The following is a 16,987-nucleotide window of genomic DNA, read 5'->3' as shown; positions in this document are numbered from 1 at the left end:
TCAAAATCATGAAAATGATTTAATGGAAGTAAAAAGGAAAACCTTCCAAAATATTTCATTATGATTAGAAGTTTTTATATGGTCCTCCCTCTCAATCTTTTACTACCTAAACCGTGTGTGTGTGTGTATGACCCAAACAATACTGGCATTTCAGATGATCAGATTCTTAAATATGACAATGTTTCCTTCTTTTGTTAATTCTTTCCCAATATGAAATCCTTATCATTAAAAAAAGTGACACAAGAAAAGGAGCCAGAAAAGAGTGTAGGCCGACTTTATAGTTAATGAAGTGAGTACAAGTGCCCGGAACTACTTTACCACAAGGAGAAATCCACACCAGTTTCTCTAATCTTATATTCCCTCACTGTGGCCTGCCGTGATGAACAGTACAATGGAAGGAGAGCTCTAACTTATTCTACAGAAGTGCATGTTACAGACTGCATTAAACAGACTAGTGCCAGGATGAGTAGACATTACTGGAGACAGAATAAAATCTTGCCTTTCTCAGTACTTTCCTGATGCTTTTTGGTAAGGGCACTGAAAACAAGATGGCCAGTTTCAGAACTCTCAAGCCATTTGGCTGTACAGGTAATTGACAAACAAACAAATGCTGGTTCTGGGGGTTGTAGACTCAGTCCCACCCGGATTCGTCAATCTCCTAGGGTTCGATCTGAGGAAGGCCAAGCCATGTTGAGGCCAACAGCAAAAGCTTGTTTGCAGACTCTACACAATGGGAAGTTTCCTAACTACTAGTCCCCAAGTGTTTTAGTTCATGGACCTCTAAAGTAGGAAAAGAATACTTTAAAGATCGTATATCTCACAGGCTCTTGCTTAGAAAAGAACCATAAATCAAGTATAATGTTTTCCTCTTTTAGTGGAAGATTGCAGTTCATAGTGAGTAATACATCTGTGAAAAGTCCACCTTTTTTAAAACTGTAACTTGCTGTTCAGAATCACCAAGATCAACAGACCAATGTCTGTTAACCATCCCTTTCAGCGTAAACTGTCAATTTCATTAAATTAACATGGTCTCTGAGGCAAACAGCATAAGAAAGCTATCAGGGCTTTGACCTAAGTTATAATAAGGTTCCACATTAAGAAAACAATTCTTAGTCCTGACCCTACAACCAAATAATAATGCATTGTGCTAAAACCTTTTTTTATTTTTAGAATTGTCGGTTTTATAAGAGAAGGGTAAATACATTGCTGGACATTTTGGAAGAGAATGCTAGAAAACCTAGCTATGAGTTCTGGAAAAATTTCATAGAAAATAAGAACTTTAGCTGGAGGAATCATTTCTAAAGATGGATCTCATTCCTTGGAATGAGATTTGGAAGATCCTGTGGAAAGCCCCACAAAAAGCTGTTTAACAGAGGCCAGAGGAGGAAAGGATGCTCACTTGCTAAGCAAAGAACAGTGACCCCTAAAACTCCTGCTAACACTGAAATATTCTAAGAGGCTTCTCAGAAGAAGTCAGGGGTAGGGTGGGTGCGCAGGTAAAAAATGGATGCAAAGTTACAAGGAAGGAAAAAGCCAACACGGAATAAAGGAAAAGATAGGGGAACTTTAAAAAATGTTTATTTTCCACAAATTAATCATGAGAATGAAAACAAACTGTTAATCATGTATTTGAAACAGAAAGGATGAAGTTTTATCAACAACTAAATCAAACTTTCTGTTAAGTATCTCCAAAAGATGTTGAATCATATATAGAATCAGAGAATTATAAGATTCCTACAGCTACAATAAAGCTTGCAAGTCATCTAGACTAACGGTCCCTAAAAGGCAGCTGGCAATAAAGTTTTCATCAGTTCACAGCAAAATGAGAAAAACATGAACGTGTTTTTATTATATGGATTTCTCCTACCCCCAGCAGAGGACTTAGTACTTAAGGACTTCTGTGCCTGTTACTGATTTTCATTTATTGCCTCATTTACCATCACACTTCTACTTTCCATGTGAGGGAAATGAGACCAGAGTGGCCTACCACCACTTTTACAGAGGTTATGCTACTAGATAAACCGAAAAACTGGAATTTGAACCTTGGTCTGACTGCTCAAGGACCAGTCTTTGATTTTAACACCACATTTGCAGGTGGGGGACTCCTAGTTTGTTGTTCTCATTAGTTAGTGAAATCCAAAAATATCTGAACAAATGGACAAACCCTGCCATTAGTCTGAGGCTCAGAGAGGTTAAGCCTTATTAGTGACTACATCCACCACAGACGATATAGTGATACTCACATTCCAATCTAGAGACGTCACGTCCTTGTTGCTGGGGACATCTTGCCCTCCTTCTCGTATACAATGTCTAAGGACTAACTGTGTGGAGCCACTAGTGCTATTTTCACTAAGATTCCATATTCTTGCTGTTGAGTCTCCAGACCTATAAAGTACGCAATATGGTTTAAATCCTCATGATATTCTCAAGTATCCCAGAATCAAAGCAACATATTTACATTCTATTATTAATAAGGAAAATAATGGACTATCAGGGATTTCCATTTCCAGTAATTTTCTCAGTCTCCATTTTGGGAGTCCCAAGCACTCCTGAACTAGTAGGTTTAGTTAAAACTTGTAAGATTACTTTAGGAAGGATTTACCTAGGCAAAATGACCACAAACAAGCAACAACAAAAACCTGAAAACGTAAATAATGCATTTATAAAACGTGTAATAGTTCAGTAAGATATGTTTAAAAACCCATTTTAGTTTCACTTTGAGAAACATACCCTGATGCCAAGAGATCACTAACGGGGTTCCAGGCACAGATGAAAACTTCAGATTCGTGGCCCCGTAATACAACTGCTTTATTAGGAGGGATTTCAACATCCCCATCCACTTCCATCATATCAGTATGATTATCTGCATCATGAGAAACAAGTGGAAAATTCCAGTTAGGTAATATTACAACATCCTGGGGGCAAAAAGAATTCTTAACCAGCAAATACCTCCTTTATAACATATTGTGTAACTTTTGTTTTTACTATGTCAGGTAACGGTGAAAATGACTATATGGTACTTATCACATGAAAAATAAATTCCTATCATTAGTCAAGTATGACCATACTATTTTTAAAAGATAAACGTATGTGAGTGCTTAGACATGGGGGATGTGGGAGGGAGAGAAGGACTGAAAAAGGTGAGACCCAAACATGACCGAAATGATAAGATGGATTGAATTAAATATAATCCATGCCAATACTATTCTGAGTTTCTGCCAGTAGGGGTTGCTGATATCATTCACATAACATGAGAGTTGCCTTTATAGCTCCATGTCAGACCTTTATTGTATTTTTTAATGACTAGTATTACACATTTTATTTAGAAATCAAATGCAGATGAAAACTCACTTAACAGGAGAAAATAGTTTCTAAATATTTGCAAAAGGAAATAAAATTCATGAAAGTGAATCTAGCTTTTTGGAGCTTTCGGAATAAAAATCTGAATTCTGTGATACCAGTTAGGGGAACAAGTTGGCATAAATGAAAGAGATGATGTTATTTCAGCTTAGACGATGAGACAGCCCCATAAAGCAAAATCTCTCTTCTGAAAAGGAATTTTTACAAATTCTCAGCTCACTTGCTATAGTATGTGCTCCATTCTCCTCCCCATTTGCTGTGTTTTCTCCATTTTTTGCAGATCCTTGTGGGTTTGTTGCAGCTGCGGCAGCTGCAGCAGCTGCTGCTTGTTGCTGTGCAAGCTTATCTCTATAAGCTTGTTGTCTCGTCTGTACTACATCAGGCATTACGGCATCTATCAGTGACAGAGACTCTATTGGTCGACCATCAAACAAGGTACCATCCTGGATTTGGAAAATTGTGAGAGAAGAAAAATCAAAGGTTACACATTTAGGGTAATTTGTATTCATACAAGTCAACAGGAGAAATGAAAATCTTTATTTCAAGAAGAAACACTTTTAGATAATTTTCTGAACGCACGTAAGAAGGAAAAGAATCAGAAGGGCAGAAGGAAACTTCAAGAAGCAACTGCAAATAGCTATTTAAACTTTTCTTTTCACCTGGTCATATTGTTAAATATTGCACAGATAAAGCTGAAATATTGAAAGGAATAATAAAAACTAGGCCCAGGTGACTAAAAAAAGCTTTATTAATTAGATTCCAAAATACTGTTAGACAAAAGTAGTGACCAATATGAAAGAGTTCATACAATGATGAGCGATTTGGTGCCAAATTATAGTAAATACTTCTTTAAAACTTAAAATTTTTAAAACAGCTGTGTTGGAAGCACAAGTTTCTTGTGATTTGATTAAAATGTTAAAACAAAAATCGATTTCAGAAATTATGCCATACAATCATCTCATTTTACTAATGTTGAAATGCAAGCACAGTAAAGGTTTAAAGATTTGCTGAAGTTACACAGCCAGTCAACGACAGCTGCGATGTCTTAACTGGTGCCACTCAAAGTGTGATCCAAGACCAACAGCACCACCATCACCTGGTAGCTTGTTAGAAATGTAGATTCCAACCTGCGGAATCAAAAATCTCTGAAGGACTCAAGAAGTGTGTTTTCACAAGCTCTCTGGGAGAGTCTTATGCACACCAATGTTTGAGAAGTACCATCATAACTCGCAGGCTAGTGCTCTTTAATTTTATGGAGTTGCTATAATTTTCCAAAGCTCTTCTCATTGATATGATGAGGGAAGTTACAATTAATAGAAAGTTCTCCAGCAAGTATAAGATGAGACACAAAGCAAGTCAGAAATAGAAACAGTGAAAATTAGCTAGGAATGTGCATACGTGAAGAAGGGCTCACTTCAGCTGGTGAACATCTCCTGCTGTTCAATCTACAGTGGGGGCACGGGGGCTCCCAGTTACAAACACAGCATATCCTTCTGAATTGTCAATTGTAATGGAGTATTTGAGGAGCAGGAGAAAGTATTTTAACTTACAAGTAACTTTAAAATATTAAAACCAACACAGATACATTGTAGAGTACTATATTAAATCTACAAAAAAATTTTCAGATAAAATGAGACTTCATCTCTGGCCACTGGTGGAAATTGTTTACCACCCTCTGTAATAAAATATACTTTGGCAGGGAAAGTGCTAAAGACAATGAGGACACATTTAATTTAGTAGTAGTGGATTTTTTAGTTATAGAGATGAGGAAACAAAAATAATACAATCAATATTAGTATACTATATAATTACAGTAATAAATATTGATATAGAAACCATGGATGCTTCAGTTTTAGAAAACCATGGATGCCTCAGTTTTAGAAATACTTGCAAAAAGGGAACATCTTAATTTTTGGAATAAAAATAATGTTAAAAGCTTCACATATCATAAATCCTGACCATATGTGAAAATTTTCAGCTAGACCAGGGTGTGCAAACATTTTCTGTAAAAGATCAGATAGTAATATTTTAGGCTTTGCAGACTATAAGCTCTCTGTCAGTACTCAATTCTGCCATTGTAGCACAAAAGCTGCCAGGCGATCTGTAAATGAACGAGCATGGCTGTGTTCCAATCAAAGTTTGCAAAAACAGACAGCAGGCAGGATTTGGTTCATGGGTCACAGCTGGCTGACACCTGAGCTAAACTACCTATATGTGGACCTTATATAGGCAATAGTATCAAGAGTGGGCTTTAACTACACACTGCCTTCCAAAATCAGGTATAACCAAATAACCTGAGATTTTCTAATTTTTCAGACTGTCAATTATGGCCTCAGCATTCTATAGCACAATGTTGTTGTTTTAACAAAAACTATTTCTTACTGTTTCTTATAAAACCACCTAAAGGGAAATAATTAATAATAATGGTCCTCACATTTGGGAGACAACATGCCTTGCCTGGGTGGCCTGACTGTTACATTAGCAATACCACTCTTCGATTTTGTTAACCTGGTGAAGCTGAAGTCAGATAACGAATGAACAAACAAGATATCAGATTTAAGGACATATTTAAAAGTTACAATTAGTATTTGAAATAAGTCTTTCTTACCTCATTAATACTAACTTCTGCCTCTACATACTGTAGACCTTTCTGGATGATAGAAATCAATGCAGCAGGTGGGACGAGGGCACCATTTATGTTAGACTGACTGATATGGCTTTCTATACCAAAGGTAAACGCTGAATGAGAAAATCCTAAGAGCAAAAGAAAAGGTGTAAGAATTTATTCTCCTAGTGGCAACATGCTATATGTTACAAATGAAAGACCTCTATCATCTTTCAGAACCACATTCACCCATCTCAGTCTGTAACTTCTGAAATCTCAGACTGTTAGCTGAGGTCAAACATGTTCTTAAACAAAAGAAATATCAAAATCCAAACAGGTTAACGTTTATATAGTTTCCTTTTTGCTTTAATTACATAAGGCACTATTTAAAATTTCTAGTACATACAAAATTTAGCAGTGGCACATAATTTTCCTCAACAAATAGCATCAAACTGTAAAGCTGGAGGGGCCGGCCCCATGGTGTAGTGGTTAAGTTTGCATGCTCCGCTTCAGTGGCCCAGGGCTGGCAGGTTCAGATCCCGCGTGCAGACCTAGCACCGCTCATCAAGCCATGCTGTGGCAGCATCCCACATAAAATAGAGGAAGATTGGCACAGATGTTAGCTCAGCGCCAATCTTCTTCAAGCAGAAAGAGGAAGACTGGGAACAGATGTTAGCTCAGGGCCAACCTTCCTCACAAACAAAACAAAACACTGGAAAAAAGCCTTTGAAAATCAAGTGACTCAACTGCTTCACTCAAGATAATTTAGGCCAAGATAAATTAAGTGATATTCAACATTTTTGTAGTATATTTAAATTTCTACATACAAATTGTCGAACACTTTATAAATTCAATATTTTGCATGGTTTTCTGAAAACTACTTAGGAAATAAAAAGCAAACTAAAACTAATATAAGAAATGAAAATTGAAATTTGATGAAAAATAATTTCTATGCTTAAATCCCATTGTATGTATGAGTTAAGTGGTAAAAATATTTACTAATTCTTTGCCACTTAGTAACCAATCTAAATGAAAGCTTTAGGAAATGAAGAGTTAGCAAGTGAAAAACCAGTTTCCATGTCTCCATCAGCAATTCTTTAATTTTAATTTGAAATACTTTAAAACACATAACAAAAATCTCTTTTTGTTGGCCTTGCTTTTTATGGAAGCCAAGTCTAAGTTCAAAAGTAAAAGCCTAGTAAACTGATAGACCCAAGGGTGGTTATTCTTTTACCAAAACATCCATCAGAGCTTACCATTAAATAGTAATTGTCATTAATCTATATTAAACAATTCAATTAAATTATACATGAAATATATAATGTTAAACTTTCATACTCAATAAAGTAAATGAATATGGGCTTATTTGGGCCTTGGTTAAACTGATTTTATCTATCAACTCTTGTCCAGCCTGTCTATCCTAGTTTTTAGGGCTTAGTCCATGTCTTGTTTTGCTTTTTGTGCTTCCACTCCTAGGCTCCTTGAGGCCCTCATGAACAGTCTGTAATAAATTACTGTGGGCTCACAAATAGCACATGGCTAGGAAATATTTTAACTGGTTAATAGACAAAGTACCCCTAAGATGATTTTCCTCATGGCTCCCTCCTTCCCTCTTTGAAACACCTAATCATTCCAATTTCTGTGACTACCCACAGTGAGAAACGAAAAGATATTACCTTTAAGCCTTTGATTTTAACCTCAGGCTTTTGCCCACAGGCAAGATCGTTATTAAACACATTTACAGTTTTCAGCTTAATCTGAGCTCACAGAGGTGGCTAAGAAATATACCAAGAAAAAAAAGCACCATTTTGCATTGTCCCTATCAGGAAATCCACAACTACTTGAATATGAGTAGATTCCAGATCGTCGGGGTAGAAGGCTAAGAATAAAGACTGGGAAGGATGGGGAGAAAGCCTAAGAGATATCCAGTGAAATCCATAAGCAGTGAGGTTGGAGACTCCTGTTTTCAATGACATACCCATCCCTAAATAAATCCTGCAGTAAATCACAAATAGGATAAAAAGCTAACCAGCCAAGTGGCTTAGAGATTTAAGAAGTAAGACTTCAAGAAAGATGTATCACTTGTGGAGAGCCTACTATGCATATATGTGTAATTTTATTATTTTATAATGTGACTTAGCAGATAAAAGAACAGCCACTAAGAGAAAAAGGGTTCGAATTCATTCAGAGACCATGGTGGTAACCGCTACACTCTGCTGCTCCTACTGGACAGTTAGAATACAGTCAAGGATAAAGCTAAAGCAGGGTGAGCTCCTGTTTACTAATAGAAAATAAAAGATTGCATTACTGTTCTTCTGTTTCAACTCAGAGTATTACAAAGTAGTGTCGGTACTGCAGGAAACATTAAGACATCTTACTAGCAAGGTTTTTTAAAGTGTTTTAATTTTCATAAGCCTTAAAAATTGTAGCAAAGTCCATGATTTCTGTACTAATTCATCAGTACAATTTAAATGACGAAAATCATTACATTTAGACCCTGTTTAATTAGATAATAGAGTTCAAGATATGTCCAAGGATATCCTAAGAGTTGCAGGCAGAAAGATGTCAATTTGGGGCTGGAATGTTGCATATATCCTGAATTTGTTCTGTCAGACCAGGAGAGAAGCTATCATAGGTGCTTACGTCCGTCTCAAGTTGTTTCTCAAACAGCCAGAAAACAACCCTGAAGTGGTCACTAGCATTGTTTTGGCACTTCTCAGTAACGTTTGCTTCTTAAAGAAGGTCCACACTTAAATGCTCTGCTTAAATAAATGTTGAATTCAACTCTAATTTTTTTCTTTATTTCTAGTCATAGCCTTACACGCCAGCTTAAAACTGCTATGTTCAAAACTACTTCTCTTTCCCTCCCTAAAATTTCTTTTTCCCTAGAAATTGCTAACCTTACACCTGAAAGTCATCCTAACTTCCACCCCGGCCCATGGCATTCCACCATTCGACGAACCCTATCAATGCTACCTCTCTGGTCTCTGTCATCAGCTTTCCTTTCCCGCCAGAACCCAGAGTTGAGTCCCCATCCACCTTTGCTTGGACTCTTGCTGCCACAGGTTCCTTTCCTCTCTTTCCCAGGTCAGTCCATTTGCCACACTACAGCTAGAATAACACTCGTAAAATAAAAACTGATCATATCATGACTTACTTGAGCACTTTCAGTGATCCCTTTGGCCTTCGTAACAAAGGCCAAACTCCTCAGTATGGCAGACAGTTACTTTTGTAACCTGACCCTACCAGACTCTCCAGGCTTCTCTCCCCAATTCCACACTCCCACCCTTCTTCCTACTGCAGGAGAAACTCAAGTGATTGATTGCCCGTTACATGTAACACCTCAATCGTGGTGTGCTATCTCATGCCTTTGGGCCTTACTTGCTCCCAAAGCTCTTTTCTCCTATCAGAATGGAGATGAAGTCCTCCTTCCTTTCACTGCCTGGGGGTTGATCATTCTCTTCTATGCCCATCCTATAATTTGTACATGTCTGGCACTTACCACACCGAACTGTCAACATCTGTGTGTGCATATGACTACTAGACTGGGCTGCCTGAGGAAAGGGTTTATGTCTAGTAATCTTTTAATTCTGGAAAACTAGAACATTACCTAATTTAACTAGTGCTCAATAAATGTTTGTTGAATCAGAATGTGATTCTACTATATCTTGGCACATCAGAAAACCTATGCAGCCAGAAATAGCATATGACTTAAATCTTCCTTGAAAAACAAAACTAAAACTTGAACCAGGTTATGCCATAAAATATTTCCATTTACCTGTAAGTATATCGGCAGGGAATACTTTTTCAGGGAGAGCTTCTGATTTACATACAAGAAGGCAAACGTGATGGACCTAAATCTGGGAAATGTTGAAGTATGGCCTGATTGTCTAAAATAGCATCCCTTCTTTCCAGGGGTAAGAGCAAATCTGATATAAATACACCTCTGTAATCAAGTACTCTTGATTACAAGCTGAGCAGGGTAGTTGAGGACAGGACATTGCGGCCATCACTCATTCAAAGGGTTGTCAGGAGTCAGAGCAGACTTCACAGCACATGACAACAAAATCCAGTACTCTATACATTCATTAGGGCGATTAAGATCTGGGAGGTAGAAAAGAGATTCCAGAGAGGAATAAAGCTGAAAACCATGATGTTCAGCACACAGTAATTCAGGGATAAAGACCAGCTCTGGCAGCGGGAGGTGGATGGTTACTCAGGAAAATGAGCATTGTTCCCCTGTAAGAAACAAGGTCACAAAACAACCATTTTCTCCGTATTGCTTGTTTCCGGGAGTACTTTTCCTGGAGATGACAGGGATTGTGTTCTCAAAGGGGTGTTAGTCCTCCAGAGCCTGCCGACTCGACTCTACAGAGCATACAGGAACATGAAAATGGGCCTGGGACATCATGGTTATAGTCTAGGGCATCCAAACAAGAAAAAATGAGCAAAGCTTAACCTTTATCACAACACAGTGCCCTAGTCTGGAAGGAAAATCTAATTTATTCACGGTCCTATTTAAACTTCAGGTCAGAAAAGCCTAGAAAATTATATTTGAAGAGTTAGATCCAGCACTTATGAAAAATAATAAAGGAAAATGTGGAGAAGGAAAAAGATTACAATAACAAAACCTAAATGAACTATTAGTATTTTTTATTTCCTTTTTTCTTTACATATTGATGTTTTTCAGCACAATATACACCAGCTATACAATTCTGTGCCCTAATTTTGTCCTTAAAAATATATATGTAACTACAAACATTTTATACAAATTATATTTTTGGAAATAATTTTAATATCATTATAATATTTACCCAATAAATGTACTCACCTAGTAAATTATTCATTTCATAGCTGGACATTTGGACTTTCCCAAGGTACACTGTTTAAAAAGAATCTTACCTCAAACATCTATGTATATAGATATTTTGTCATGTATACATTTTTTTCTCCTTAGGATGGACTCCCTCAAAAGTTGAGAGGGACATGAGCATTTTAAAGGAAGTTTTCTCATGATTGCCAAATTGCTTTTGCAAAAAACTGTGCAAATTTATAATGCCATCAGCAATTTACATGTTTCCTTACACCCTTGCTACGCTGGCTATTCCTAAAAAAACAAAAAGATTACTATTAAGATTGAACAAGTTCTCTGTTTGGCAACTATTAAAGGATCTTTGTCTTTTAACAAGTATGTCAGTAGGAATGCGTAAAAGGAATTTCCTCTATCAGCGAAAAATAGTTATTTAACTCACAAAAAGAGGAGAAAAACTGATTTGGAAGTACAAAATTTACCAGCATTTTGACAACTGCTTGCTGTTCATTGTTAATTAGTCATGTGTACAACAACTATACGTCTCAAATTAATGTTACTGCATATTTTATGTGATTATAAAGCAAAACGATGTATACCTAACTGCACTTTTCTGGCTACCTACTCCTAAAAGTTAAAAGACTAATGGTGTCTCTACCAGACCCGGAGCTCTCCTCACTCCAGTTCTTCACGGCTAGAGGCACATGACCCAGAGCCAGTTTAACCTGACTCCATCCACTCCACTGCCAGTCTCTTTATAGATGGCACCGGCAGGGGGACAAGTAGGAAGCAATGTTTATTTAGCCCAGTTACCTTTATCTGAGTCAAGAGAAACTACAATCCCATTTGACTGCTGACATTTTATTAGCCATCGTAGAGGTTAATACAAAATCATTCAATGAAAAACATGAATGAATGGCTTATTTGGCGTTATAGATCAGAACCTTAATGTTATATATGAACCTTCAGTTTAGTTAGTGCCTACTATGATCATGTTTAGATTTCTAAATAAAGAGTATGTGTGTGTGTGTGTGTGACATGTGATCTTATAAACAAGTAGAACATCTGAAGTAAGCACCACCTCTGAAAAGTATGGTGAGAGGCCTCTACCCAGGGATACCTGATAACTCTCTGAAAAGCTGGAAAACAGTGGAGAAAGGTGGGGGCGGGAGACACAAGATGATTTTTCATGAACCAAATGTTTTAAACCTACATATATCATCACTTCTCATAATCAGAGACTGTATGGCAAGATGAACCTCAGTACTAAAAACATGAGGATTTTAAAAAATAGTATTCAGAATTATAATTTAGGAAATAACTCAGTAATAAGAACATAGTGCTTTTACATTTTCCAGTTAGTCTTCAATCATAAAATGCAGCTGTTTCATTGTATCTAATATTCAAGTACATGATAAATAGAAATGTTATTGAGCTCTTCAACGTGTAAGAGACAACAAATTAGAATCAAGAATTCTTCCCCAAACCAAATACACAATTTAAGCAGAATAAAATTATATCTTACACAAAGCAACAAGAAAAACAGGTGCCACAAAGTTCATAAATCATTGCCAGGAACAATTTCTCTAGAAAAAAATAAACTAGAACTGGGAATAACTATAGCAAAGTCACAGGTGACGATGCAAAAGGGGGAAATTTAAAAGGTCCACACCAGCTTGGCTCTTATAAAATTAACACTGCATCAGGTTCTGTTATATACAATTTAGCATGTACCACTTAGCACTTATTGTGCATATAGTTGCTAGATATGACTTATTAGGGCAATCAAATTATTAATGCCCTTGGGTGATCACTAATTAAAGGGGGCATACTCAATCAAGTCAATCATTACTTACAGTACTACATGTCAAATACACTCAATTTTCAAGTCATCTCAAAAGAGAAAAAAATAACTAATTTTATTGCCTAGGAAATATTTGTTGAACATTGAAGTCTCAATCATGAAAGTGAAAAATGGTGATAACCAAAGTAACTTGATTAGGGTGAACTTTCTAGAAATAAAATTGAGAAAAATAAAAAGTTGTAACACTTAATAAAGACTTGCTACAATAAATATACTTTTCTCTTAATTAGCTTTAATGAGTAGAGGGGATGGCTTATTTCAAACAGAAGTCGATAAAACATTTGAGGCTGAATATCACAATCCAACCCTTTTACAATAAGCAACAAATTTTATGGATAAGCAAACAATCTCTGAGAAGTTATGTAATTTGAGGGGAGGAGAGGTCCAGATGGTACCTCTTTTAACAGACGTTATCTTCTAGTACTGATAATGGTCATAATAGGATGACCACACATAATATTCAAGATTAAAACAAATTAAGTGATTTTATTCCCACTGAAGATGGATACCATAGTCCAGTCAACATTAAATACAAACCTTGCAGAGAACAAATATTAGATGTTCTTACTGTAAAACATTATTTCTAAATCATACATTTATCAAAACATACCAAACCGTTCATGAGATGTTTTTTGACTTTCTGACTGAGAGCTTATAGACAATGAGACAAGCAAAGTAAAATTTTATTTTTCTTTGTGGTTGTCTTTACAAAGTAGCCCTTTGAACGTCTTTGCACGGATACTTTCTTTGTCGTGATTATTTCCTTTCTTCCTATCTCCTAATCCAATTTAGTACTCTTTTACAAGGAAAACAGCAACATTAAGATTCTAACTTCTGTATTGCTTTAAATCTTTTAAGAGGGATATTTAGGGCCTAAAAGTAATTTACATCAAATTTCTTAGATATTTAATGATTAATTCTCAATCAGCATCTCTTACAAATTATGGTGATAAATATGCTAAAACCCCAAAAGAACTCAGAGAAGGAATTAGTAGATTAGATGAGTCCAAAAGAGGATCAACTGCAAAAATGGCCATCTTTGTGTATAATTAAACATCAGAACCAAGAAAGAGCTTTTGGAATAAGAAGCCCGTGCTGAGACGGGTTGGATTCTGAGCTCTATATGAAACCTGTCCTGAGCTGAGAGAACTATAAACTTCTTAAACTCTTTGCCATAACCTGTTTCTGAAAGGAATTTCAAAGGAATGTCTCATGGTATCCTTTATGATATAAACACGCCTCACCATTCCTGCAAAACCTTGCCAATTAATACAAATACACCACTTTTAGTGGCAGCTCCCTCTTTAGGAGATATTCTCACACTGCCAGTCTCAATGGGTACATTTCATGCTTTGGACTTTATCTCGAATAGTTACTAAACACAATTTTTCTTTCAAAATATTTTGAACATGCTACATACCTGTTGTCAACTTTCTTGTCAAGTTCTAACTGTCCTACAACGAACATAGACCAGTGGCTTTCAAATTTTATTATACCTCAGAATCACCTGGGGCACTTGTAAAATGCAGATTCCTGGGCCCCACCTGCTGTTCTCTCGGTGATGCTAAGGCTGGTAGTCAGAGGAGCAAAGTTTAGAATTCTGGTATGGGCGGTTCTTAAAATTATGGCAAGGTGCATTCCTAGAAAAACTGCCGTAAGTTAAAATGTCATCAGTTAAGTATGATTTTCCCCTAGAAATCATAATGTAAATAGGAAGTTAGAGATTTTATAAAGGGACTGCTGCTCACTTTTTAGAGATGTGGCTTAACACTGTATTTCATCACCCACACACTATAATGTACAAAGCTTTCTAAAGCATACACAAAGCACAAGAACACAGTAAACAATTACAAAAAACTTGATATGATAAATAGTCCACCATACGAAGTATTTTTAAAATATAATTGTTGCTTTATTGTTTTTGCAACATAAAACACCTTAAAACATGGAATTTAGAAACGTCTTCTCTGAGAACATAAGCAACTTTAAGAAGACTTTTGATAATATTTAATCACTGGATACTCTTCCAGAAATTAATCCAGAGTATCATTTTACTGTCTCTTTTACTTGCTGTATTTTTGTGTAGCAACATAAAACACCGGTTTGTGGACTTCTGTTTGGGAACAAGAAGACATGAGTATTCGTTAACATCTCTAACTTCACCTTGCACTAGTTCACCTCAGCATAGGCTGAACCGCAGGATGCTGCTGAGCTAGTCAACTGTTTCTGATCTCCAGAAACAAGTTTCACATACTTCAACCTAAACAGTTGCCCTTACAATACACCTCTAAGCCACTATAATATGTTTCCCATCCACTGATCCTTCACAATTTTTTTTTTGGCTTAGCGTCCAAAGCCTCAAAGCTCTGGCTTAAATGGTAGTCAGATTCTTACAGCAGAGTTTGTTTTGACCCAACAAAATCTTTCCATTTTGGCCAAAAGTACTACATAACAATATCCAAACATGTTCATACAAGTAATATATGTAAGAATCACTAGGTCACTACTTTTTCACTTTATTAATCATTTTATCTTATTCGAAATGTTCTATGGATGTTGTCTTTGGATTTGCCTTCAATAGCAGTTTACCAGTTGAAAAAGAAAACAAGATGTATTAATTTCAAAGCTTCATAATAAGCTATTCTGCACTGGTTGGTTACTTTAGTTTCTTCTCTTTTTCCCTCCCTGCCATTGTTGGACCTCATTTTCTCAGCTGTTCCAGGCCATAGAGGAGCAGTGATGGTGATGGGAATAGAAAATCCTTGAGCAAGAGAAAATTTCAGAAGCGGAGTACAGCTGGGCACATCTCACAAGCGGTAGGATCTAGATCTAAGGCCATGCCTGCACTCCCTGTATAACAAAGGACAACTACCTAAGCCCTCTGAGAAGAATAACTGTAGTTCAAAACTAAAATGGAAGGCTCAATGTCCTGCTCTATTCCCTCTGTCTTCCCTCACATGCAACTACCAAAATGATCTTCGTTACACTATGCCTCTCCTTACTACTAAAGCATTCCAATAACTTTAAGCTTTAATTTCTAAACTTCCACCTCTCCAGTATGAAATTTTCAACCAGCAATGATCCATCTCATGTAAACAACCTGCACTTTCCACTGCAGTCAAGCTCTTCCACCATTCTGTGCCCCACACAACCCACGTTTTCCCTCTTCTACTTTTACTGTTTTTTTTTTTTTGCTTAATCTATCCCACATTGTCCCTTGTAGTTTTCCTTCTGTTTTATAACAGCATCTCTTACTCTGTCTAGAGAATTTGGATGATCACTGATTTACTTGGTATTTACTACAAATGATTTATATTTATTAATCACCTCAATAAGTACATTAGCAAGAATTCAGGTCAAGGATACATTTAATCAATTGGGATAATACTTATGAAAGCATTCTGAAAAAATATGGTTAATTTAGATTTTGCATACTAACTGCAATTAGGAGCAGTAACATTTGGCTGAGGATTCTGAATATACATTATCGAATTGATGGTATCTGAGAGGTTTATATGTTCCTACTAACTGTGTGCAATAATCTCACTTCATAACAAATAATAAAAATGGTCTTTGAACAGTGAAAGCCAAACAATTTGTTACAAATATTTGCCTAGGATTATTCCAACATATTTGAAAGAGTCAGAGAGTTAAACCATGCAGTAACACATAGCTTTAAAATGGCAGTCCAGACATCAAGGAAACATACAAAGTTCAACAGTTTGGACTGATACAAATTTCAAATGCAAAAAAGGTTATTTTGAGAATATTAAAATAATTTGAGGCCTATTTACTTTATGAAAGTACTCACCTGACTCTTGCAAGTATCTATATACCAAGAAGTTGACCTCATCACTGCTTATACTCATCTTTATTCCCACTTAAACCATGAGGTCACAACACAGGATAAAACCCTAAAAATAAAACAAAGTTAATTAAGTATTTTCTCAATAAAATATTCTTAAACAAAACGTAAACAATGTTGTAAAAACCATTTAATTTTATTAAATGATGTAAAATGAAGGTTCTATATTGCCTGATAATAAACCCTAACAAATAAAGTTACTTCCAATAGTTAGTACTAGATTACATCACCAAAACATGGCTGGTTCTATTTTTCTGCAAAATAACATACGGCAAAAACGATTCAAAATTTATAAAAGGGCTTTAGCATCGTATTTTAATGATTATATCAAATAGCATAAAAAGTTGTTTTTTTCTCCTTAACTGTACAAAATAGTAAATTTTAAGAATCAGAATATTATTTATTTAGGAAAAGACTGATTTTAGACCACTGGGTGGGGGACAAGCCAGCTACGCTCGTTTTATCTAAATAATTTAGTAAGGT

The 16,987-nt window shown here is 36.1% G+C and overlaps 1 protein-coding gene across 11 annotated transcripts in view; it reads right to left on the bottom strand.

Moving 5' to 3' along the window:
• The window catches only part of TBL1XR1 (TBL1X/Y related 1), a 166,516-nt gene that overhangs the window by 25,571 nt on the left and 123,958 nt on the right, over positions 1 to 16,987 (bottom strand). For 6 of the 11 annotated variants that reach the window (XM_070509413.1, XM_070509415.1, XM_044771092.2 and 3 more), the window contains 5 exons: positions 16,451 to 16,553; positions 5,969 to 6,114; positions 3,581 to 3,803; positions 2,731 to 2,863; positions 2,244 to 2,385 (listed from right to left, as the gene is read on the bottom strand). In XM_070509413.1, coding sequence (XP_070365514.1) covers positions 2,244 to 2,385; positions 2,731 to 2,863; positions 3,581 to 3,803; positions 5,969 to 6,114; positions 16,451 to 16,508 — 702 coding nt within the window. In that variant the 5' untranslated portion in view covers positions 16,509 to 16,553. Of the gene's footprint in view, positions 1 to 2,243; positions 2,386 to 2,730; positions 2,864 to 3,580; positions 3,804 to 5,968; positions 6,115 to 10,796; positions 14,640 to 16,450; positions 16,554 to 16,987 lie in introns of those variants that run through there. The other 5 variants (XM_070509411.1, XM_044771096.2, XM_044771098.2 and 2 more) reach the window with 2 other exon arrangements.

This window comes from Equus asinus, chromosome 5 (assembly GCF_041296235.1).
Source record: "Equus asinus isolate D_3611 breed Donkey chromosome 5, EquAss-T2T_v2, whole genome shotgun sequence".
Taxonomy (NCBI): domain Eukaryota; kingdom Metazoa; phylum Chordata; class Mammalia; order Perissodactyla; family Equidae; genus Equus; species Equus asinus.
Note: the sequence above shows the minus strand (reverse complement) of the source record. Positions and strands in the feature narration are given on the sequence as shown.